Source organism: Cyprinus carpio, chromosome A1 (genome assembly GCF_018340385.1).
Source record: "Cyprinus carpio isolate SPL01 chromosome A1, ASM1834038v1, whole genome shotgun sequence".
Lineage (NCBI taxonomy): Eukaryota > Metazoa > Chordata > Actinopteri > Cypriniformes > Cyprinidae > Cyprinus > Cyprinus carpio.
The window spans coordinates 26,078,345-26,087,669 of NC_056572.1; the positions used below are offsets into that span (position 1 = coordinate 26,078,345).

The window sequence follows — 9,325 nt, forward strand, 5'->3', positions numbered from 1 at the left end:
TTGTTAATTTTTTTTAAATAATATTTGAAAACCACATATTTCCTATATCTTGTGTTGACGTATTTGCTGTACAGTAATTGATTGTATTATGTTTTTCATTCATTCGTGTATTTATTAAACTTTATATGACTTTTATTTTGATAGAAAAGTGAAGCCTGAACTACACGGACGTTGGTCCGTCACGTGTGTGTTTTTCTGGAACACAGAAGTTGTCAGTAAGTGAAGTTGTAAGTACGTTCTTCCACTGTTCGTCATTCGTGTAAACAGGCTCTGACAGTTTCCACTGACTAGCTGTGAAGTATTAAGGGCGCTTAAACTTGAACTGCGTTTATGTTTATTCGATGTCATTCATTAGACTTTCTGCTGCACAGTGTTACCTTTACGCTCGTCACGTGACACGCTTGCTACACATAATGAAACATTACTAAATTACCGTCTCATAATGCATGATATATCTATATGCTCCGGGATTAATCGTACACTCCTGAATGTTCAATACCTACAATTACCCATCATCAGATTATCAGGTTATTTGCTAACTCAATCCATGCAGGTTTTGTTAAACTGGGATATACACAACATGACCTTTCGAGCTGTTCAGTGTGACTCTAAAAGGGTAAATGTGTTATCTTTAATAGAATTTCATTTAACTTATGAACCTTGCGTTTTTATGCCTTTTCCCTACACGTTTAGGTTATTACTGAAGACAATGGGACGTTTGGATGGGAAAGTGATAGTCCTTTCAGCAGCAGCACAAGGCATTGGAAAAGCTTCTGCTATAGTAACTATTCATTTTCCATCCATTTCGAAGATTTCTCATCCTCCTTACAGCTGTATGAGTTTGCTGCACTTTGCTGGGGCTTAATGACAGCCCTGCATGCCACTTTGATGAGTATTATAAATGGATTTACTCTGAGGGTTTACAATTGCTATGTGTTTTCCTGTTGAATAAAAGCTTGTCATGCAAGGGCTGTCAAGTGTAGATGCAGAATTCTTGGACACAGTAACGCTATGAAGAATGCTGAAACCAGCTTGAGGGTAGACTGTTTCTAGCCTTTGCAACCCATTTCCTCTTTTTACAAGCATTTTTAATATAAAAATGCTAGAATAAATCATTAACGGGGGAAGCATAGAGTGTCTCAGATCATTTAGGCAAATTCTCTAGGAGTCAACAGCACGTTATCAGCAGAGCGCTGGAGGTGGTTAAGATGCACACCTGCTAGGTGAATACATTTCCATATCAATTAAATATTCAAATGAGTATTAAATGAGAAAAACTAGAGATTGAGGAAACACTGTAGCCCTGAGCCAGTTGGAAGATCACATGGTGGGAACAAATGTCATTTAACGAATTGTCTTCAAATGAAATCTCACCAGTGGAGTGTTATTGAAAGTCTAGATATGGTAGGATTTGTTATCGGCCCACGGGCCCAGGCTGCGGTGTGCACTAACCCTGCTCAGTTTAAGCTATAAAATATCTGTTATCAAAATAAATTTAATTAAAAAAAAACATTAAATACATCCGTCCTACCTATAAAAAAAATCTTGAATCAGATTCAGATGTTGAGAAAGTTAACAAACATCTTGTGATTCAATAGTAGTCAAGTCAAGTCTGCTTTATTGTCAATTCTTCCACATGTACAGTACATACATACAGAGAATTGAAATTGCGTTACTCTCAGACCCATTATAGTACGTAGTCATGTTAATCATGCATGTTGTTGTTTACTGACTTTAAATGTAGTATCATCTTAACTGTAACAGGCTTTTGCTAAGGAAGGTGCTCAAGTCACTGCTACAGATATCAACGGGGAGAAACTTAAAGAGCTGGATGGCATTCCAGGTAACTCATTGACTGGCTGTGTATTGCCACCTAGTGGGAATATGTGAAACAAGAACTTTTATACACATAAACAAGATTCTTATGTTGTTTCCTAGCTATTTATTGAATTTCTTCAATCTTTATATTAAGCTCTCATATCTGATTTTTGCAAACTGATCTGAATTTTTGAACAGATTTTTGACTATGCTAAAAATGCAAATTTGATAAATTTTGAGTGACAGTGATTATAAGTAGAGTGCACTCCACTGATACACCCTTGGTAAATATGAGCAAAGATGGCTGTGAGAATAAATCTGCATCGTCTATCCTTTTGATATTTCTTTCATTAAAAAAAAATCTAACCTTTCATTGAAGTAAAACAATGGAAAGTGGGGAGAAAATCTCATTATGAAATAAATGTTTTCTCTAGTTCACGTTGGCCACAATTATTGGTACCCAATTATTGCAAATGTCCATTTTAAGATTTCTAACAGAGGCAGTCAGGTTTAGATTTTTTATCTGCTGGTATTTGATATATCAAGTATATTTAACCACGAACAAATTAAACTTTTTTTTAGTGAGGATTATCTTACTTCACCCTCATAATACAATGTCCCATATATTTCTAACAACCTAACATACCCCACTACTTAATTAATCTAGCGAGGAGGATTTTACTTTTATTGTAGGGGCTGTTTGTTATATATTTTTTAGGCTTTCTGACCCCAAGACTCCAGCTGTGATTCTTATAGAGCCTTTGGCCTCTCAAACTCTCCTCCTCACCGTGCATTAGGATGATACAGACACACCTCCTCTTCCAGGCAGATTTGTAACATCTTTAAATGATTGAATCTTCTTAATTATTGTCCTGATGGTAGAAATGTGGATTTTCAGTGCTTTAGCTGTTTTCTTACAGCCACTTTCTATTTTGTGCACATCAGAACTATATTCTTTGGTTTTACTCCTTTGGATGATTAAGGGAATTTGGCTTTTGTGTTACTCAAATTTATAATCCTGTGGAACAGGAAGTCATGGCTTGACAATTTCAAGCTCCTAGTCACCCTGGTGGGCTAAAAATATGAAGAATATGAATGGGAATATACTTCAAAGATATTTTATGATTATTTCCCCCCACTTTCAATTGTTTTACTTCAATGAAAGGTTAGAATGTTTTTTTTTTTTTCTTCATGAAGATATACAATGCAAATTTGTTTTCACAGCCGCCTTTGCTCATATTTACCAAGGGTGCCAATATTAGTGGAGGGCACTGTAATTTACTACTTTACTATAATTTACAACATATGCTGTAAAATCGTCCTGAAAGGATATTTTTCTGATGACATTAAATTATGAAATTTGAATGTCTGTCAAAATTTTATAAATCACTATGCATAAGCTAGCTTGTACAGCTAGCATTCAAAATTTTGGGGTCAATAAGTTTTTGTTTGTTTGTTTTTTTTTTAAAAAAAAAAACAAAAGAAAACAAAACCCTGCATTTATTTAATCAAACAAAGTAATGTATGTTATTACAATTCAAAATTACTCTCTATTTTAAATCTATTTTTTTTTTTCTGTTATTGGCAAAGCTGAATCTTCAGTGACACATGATCCTTCAGAAATTATTCTAACATGGCTGATTTTGGTTTCTCAGTCAGAAACATTTTTTACTATTATTAATGTTGAAATCAGTTGTGCGGAAACCATGATACATTTTCTTTCAGGATTTTTTCATGAATAGAAAGATTAAAAGAACATTTATTTGAAATAGAAATTTGTTGTAACTTTAAACATGTCTTTACTGTCACTGTTGAATAATGGGAGTGTTTACAAAATCATATTGAATGTTTTTGTTTGTTCGATTTAATTAAGTTGTTATTACCTGAATTGCCTAAAATCTCTCAAATCCTAACTTTAGTGATGGACATCTGGTCCATGTGTGTGCTTTTTATTTTGCTCAAGCATTATCTTTGATCTTTGAGCATGTTTATATAAGAGTTTTTCCACAAAAAGGGATTTCAAAGGCCTTTTTTATCCCCCCTTTTCATACTGCTCTGCTTTCCCACATAATCCCATTATGTTGGAAACAAATTGCTTTAGTTCAAAGGTGTTTCTCTTCTCAGGCTTCTGTATGCTTTTCTGAATCCTGGAAAGTTTTTTTTTTTTTTTTTTTATTCCCTTATTTTTTTTTTTAGGGATCAAAACCAAGGTTGTTGATGTTACCAAGAAAGACCAAGTGGAGGCCCTGGCCAAGGACTTTGACTATGTGGATGTGCTCTTCAATGTTGCTGGGTTTGTATTTCTCCTTTAAAGCACCGAATATATATTTTTAGCTAACGTTTAAAGCCATATAGACATACAAAAAATGTAATGTTATACAAAATTTCTGTTTGTTGCCTATCCTGCCTAGTTTTTCCTTTCAGAAATCACATTTCATGAATGATGCAAAAGCATGACTTTATTTCATTTTTGGGGGAACTGTTCATTTAATGTGCATACTCTCTCTCATTCTTCTTTCTTTTGACACAGATTTGTCCATCATGGCACAATACTGGAGTGTGAGGAATCAGATTGGGACTTCACTATGAACGTGAATGTCCGTAGCATGTACCTGATGATCAAGGCCTTCCTGCCTAAGGTCATCTTGTCCTTCTCCTGTCTAGGATTATCCACCTTCATGTTTAAAGATTGTTTTTATCCCCATGTTGTTTGTTCTTTGGGTTAAGAGCACAAAACAGATGCCTACCATGCGGTTTACTACTTAATCCCTGTGACGGCATAAATGTACTCAAATGCTTGCTCAGGCGTTGTTGTTGTTGTTTGGTGATTTTTAATGAAATATAAATTAGTATGATTTTATACATCTCTGTGTGAAAGCTAGCCCATAAACTAATGTTCAAAAGTTTGGGTCGCTAAGATTTTTTAAATGTTTTTGAAAGAAGTCTCTTCATACAGTTATACAATTAGTATGCAGTTTTAATGCATTTTAAAATGTGGTTTATTCCTGTGAGGGTAAAGCTGAATTTTTAATATGCTGATTTGGTGCTCAAGTTTCAATTTCAGTTATTATCAAAGTTGAAAACATACATTTTTTTTTTCAAGATTCTTTGATGAATGGAAAGTACAAAAGAACATTTGAAATGGAAATCTTTTGTAACATTTTAGATGTCTTTACTGTCACTGTTGATCAATTTAATGCACCCTTGCTGAAAAAGAATTTCTTTAAAAAAAACAACAACAAAAAATCTTACTGAACCTTTGAACGGTCAACATGGGATGCATGACAGCTACATGAATGCAATAATCCTGCTGTCTGTTTTGAAGTACATTACTTTAACCAGTCAGCCCATTTAAACTGATTTCCCTTATATCCATATAGATGCTGGCTCGTAAATCTGGTAATATCATCAATATGGCATCTGTGGCATCTAGTATCAAAGGTAATAATTATATTCTGTTGCTACCTATTTGCATTTTGATGCTGAATTATAAATGGGCTGCTGTAATACATCATGTTGTATATCAAGATTTGGCCCTTTGCTCTTAATTACATGTGATGACTGACATTGTTCCATGTAGCACTTGGCATATTACGTTACCCTCATTATCTCCAGTTTGGCTGATGGTGAAATTGGATAAATGCCAGGTCAGGTGAAGTTTGCCCTCTCCTAATTGCTTATCCCTTAATTGCATGTCCAGGAGTTGTGAAAAGATGCGTCTACAGCACGTCTAAAGCTGCCATCATTGGACTGACCAAATCAGTGGCAGCTGATTTCCTGGAACAAGGAATCCGCTGCAATTGTATCTGCCCACTTTATTGCACTTAGGTTAAAAATATAGTTGGATGTCTAAAAATAATCAAAGGATTTTCATTCTTGCAGTCTGCCTATGTAACAGGAACAGAAGCCATCATTGATGGAGGATGGAGACTCTGAGGATGTTTTGTTACATTTATTAAATAACCTTTAACATGCATGCAGTTTGAGTTCCAGACAAACATAGTCACTGATTTTCTTCATCTTTAAAACTGTAATGCTGCAATGGTGCTGTTGATTGTACTGAATATGAATTGAATCGTTCCTGGTAATAGATGTAAAAAATTGTGGATGTCAAGCTCACTTACTGCACGTCATCTAATCTTCAGTTTTGTTTTAAAGATAAATTGCTTGGTTTAAATAATTCTAACATGCAAAATGTAATCAACATTTTTTGGGGGGCAATTTGTATCTTCTATTAGACAAATTCATAAATAAAGGTTGAGAATCAATGTTTTTAAACTGAAATCTTGCATCAAAACAATTAGTAATTTAAAACAATAAGCTTTGAAACTCGGATGAGACCGCACATAAAATTTACAAATAGCCGCGCTCGATTTTAGGGGAAAAATAAAGTGGCTAAAGCATAAATCATTGTGGATGTCGCAGGATTATGAGATCATGATAAACCATAAGACTAGTCACTTGCCGACGTCTTGTGATTGGACAGTTGCTGTTAGATCTAGCCAATCACTTCACAGGAGGTGGGACGTGTCAGAAGAGGGGTTGGGAAAAAATAGCACGGCTTGGATCTGATTGGACTATTTTATTATTAGGGTTGGACCGGACGTACAGTAAAACGATATTGCCAGCCGTCACTCCACACATCTGGACTGCCGTGCAGGAATTCGAAATATTAGACGTTTAAAATCTGTTCGTGCATTCTAGGATCAAACGCGTATATTTTCCAATTATTTTTGTATATATATAGATCTTACTTTATGTCGCTCAGCCCTTGCAGATGGTTGAACTTACAGATACTTCCGCATGCGATGTGATGGCATTAAAGATTAGTACGCCAGATTTTGTTTCAAACAGCCAACTTGTGGTAGGTAGAAGTGGTAGAACATGGCGGCAGTATGGTAAATGCAAAAACAAACGACAAACAAAAAAAGATGCCAGGACGGTGATCACGAAACAATGAAGGAAATCAATCTTTTACTATAGACGATGCTGTAAATAAGAATACATGGACTAAGAACACTTTGTTGATGTCAGTAATGCTATTCAGTGGAGTCTTACAAACAGAGAGACCATGCCACGCGCTCTGCAGTCCTGATAAATCACCATATGGCCCAGGCGTCGGCGTTAAGTCATGTCACAATCCGATTAACCTGTTGAATAAACCATTCGGTTTTCTTTTCTAGTACTCGTGTTATTTCCTCTTTGAAGTTCATCGATAGTCAAGAGTCTGTAATCGCGATTTATATCAACCTGATGGACTGTTGCTGGCTATGAGCACGTGCGATGGCTGGCTAGAAGACTCTGACTAGATAGAGCAGACCTTCAGTGCCATGGAGGATGCCCTCCACTCCTCACAGAAGGGACTGAGGATGCAGCCTCCGCCTTGAAATCATGCTGAAGTAGGTTATTAGTGAGAATTCCCCTCTTATAATAACTTTTTTTATATTATTTCAATATTGTTTCTATATAATGTTAGGTTCAACACTTTATAATAACAATTTCTATAAATTAACAAACATTTCAATCTTTGGATCAATATTAGTACATTCAGATATGTATAAGAAAATATACTGAGAGATCTAAGACTATATAACTTTTTTAATTTAATACAAAAAAAAAACCCTTCATTAATTATTTTTTTTTAATTTCTGTTTACTACTGCTCATTGCATAACGTTAATAGCCTATAATAATCTCTGCAAATTCTAGAAGGCTACAATATGATAACAAAATCATTTTTATATTATTGCTCTTTATATTCTAATAATGATTATTTTTGTAGATTAGTTGAAATTTATAACTGTTTTCTATTTTAATATATTTAATTTATCATTTCAAAGTAATTTCTGTGATGACAAAACTGAATTTCCAGCTGACACTTCTGGAAATTATTCTAATGTTATTTTAAATTGTAATAATATTTTACAATGTTATTGGTTATACTGTATTTTTGATCAAATAAATGCAGCCTTGAAAAGCATAAGAGACTTCAAGAACATAAAATCTTTTCTTTCTTTCTTTCTTTCTTTCTTTCTTTCTTTCTTTCTTTACATCCAAATAGGTATAGTCTCAGACATATGGACATGCTTCATACAGTACTATGTATTATATGCTCTACTAAAAAAAAAAAACACTTTGCAAATTTAGATTTTGCTGCAAAGATCACTGCTCATTTCTTCACTCTTCTTTTTCTCCAACAGCATCACCTTCTGTCAGTCAGACAGTCACAGGAGTGGTTCAAAGCTCAGAGAGCCCCAGTCAGTATGACCCGGAGAACCATTTTATGTCCCTCGACTGGTGTCTTCAGTTAGCAGCTTAGCCTGCCTGAACCCTCCGTTGCAAATGCTGCCCATGGCTGCATGAACGCTCTCCGATGTCCGCAGAGGCCTGCTGGCCACCATTATCACCAAGGTTAGAAAAGGGGCAATGATCTTCCAAAACCTGATGATAGAAATTACATACACACCACCTTTCTAAATGTTTGGGGTTGGTAAGATTTTTAAAGGATTTTCAAAAGAAGTCTCTTCTGCTCACTGGGAGCTGCATTTATTTGATCTAAAAAAGTACATTAATATTATGAGGGAAATGTTGTTACAATTTAATTGTTTTTTTTTTTTTTTTAAATCCTAATATATTTTAAAATGTAATTAATTCCCTGTGAACACAGTATCTATTTGTTATTGTCCTCTTTATAGTGTCCATGGCTGCAGTGCTCTTTGGGGTTGTGTGGTCCATTACAGAGAAGGGAATGTCTTCCACTGGCGGCAACCTTTTTTAGCATACATTGACCCTTGTTTATTTGTTCTGTAGCCGAGGGGAAAGCTGTTTTGGGCCTTGTCGCGGCTTCGGAAGCGTGCCACCTTTACGCCTCCACTGCCGCCCGGTGAGCAATTTCACCAGAAACAGTAAGGTGTGGTTACATTAGTGATGAAATTTTGCATGCAAAATGTGTTGTTGTCTGTTAATAATAATTTGGTGATTCATAAAGCAAGCGGCTTGCACACAGCGCAAGTTTTCTGGTGGTCAGCATGGCAGTTCACATCTCAGGATAAACTGCCTCTGTTATTTCTTCATTTTTTTTTTCTCAGTGGTCCGTTTCATTGTCAGTGTGAGAACTGTAATGGAATGTTCTGTTCGCGTTATTCGGTTCTGTAGTTCTCTCTGTGTGTGTCACTTGGGCATGCTGCTCGGCAGGGGTTTATCCTCAGAAACATCCTGTGGTGACAGATTACAGTTTACATTGATGTTAGATGGTCTGCTTCTCTCTGAGGAACGTGCACACTGGGTGTCATTCTGAGGTCAGGCTGGGCTGGAATTAGACGGCAGGTATGAAACCCCACCGGCCCCTGGAGGTTACACCAAAACATTGCTGCTAACCTGAGAGGGATGCCTTCATGCTCTTTAGAATTCTCTTTCAGCCAAAACACCATATTGTTTTGTTGATATCCAGTTTCATTTCACAAAGGCTTTTCACTTAACTGAGGGTGCCAAAGTATGAATAATTTCTT

General features: G+C 35.7%; 1 protein-coding gene across 1 annotated transcript; it reads left to right on the plus strand.

The window, feature by feature from the left end:
- The first annotated feature begins 254 nt into the window (after window positions 1–254).
- On the plus strand, window positions 255–5,646 carry LOC109101300 (3-hydroxybutyrate dehydrogenase, type 2). The gene is made up of 7 exons (XM_042758481.1): window positions 255–616; window positions 694–781; window positions 1,765–1,843; window positions 4,015–4,111; window positions 4,349–4,457; window positions 5,199–5,259; window positions 5,519–5,646. Exons 2-7 carry the CDS (start codon window positions 710–712, stop codon window positions 5,644–5,646), a joined length of 546 nt encoding a protein of 181 aa, XP_042614415.1. The 5' UTR covers window positions 255–616; window positions 694–709.
- Window positions 5,647–9,325: the final 3,679 nt, after the last annotated feature.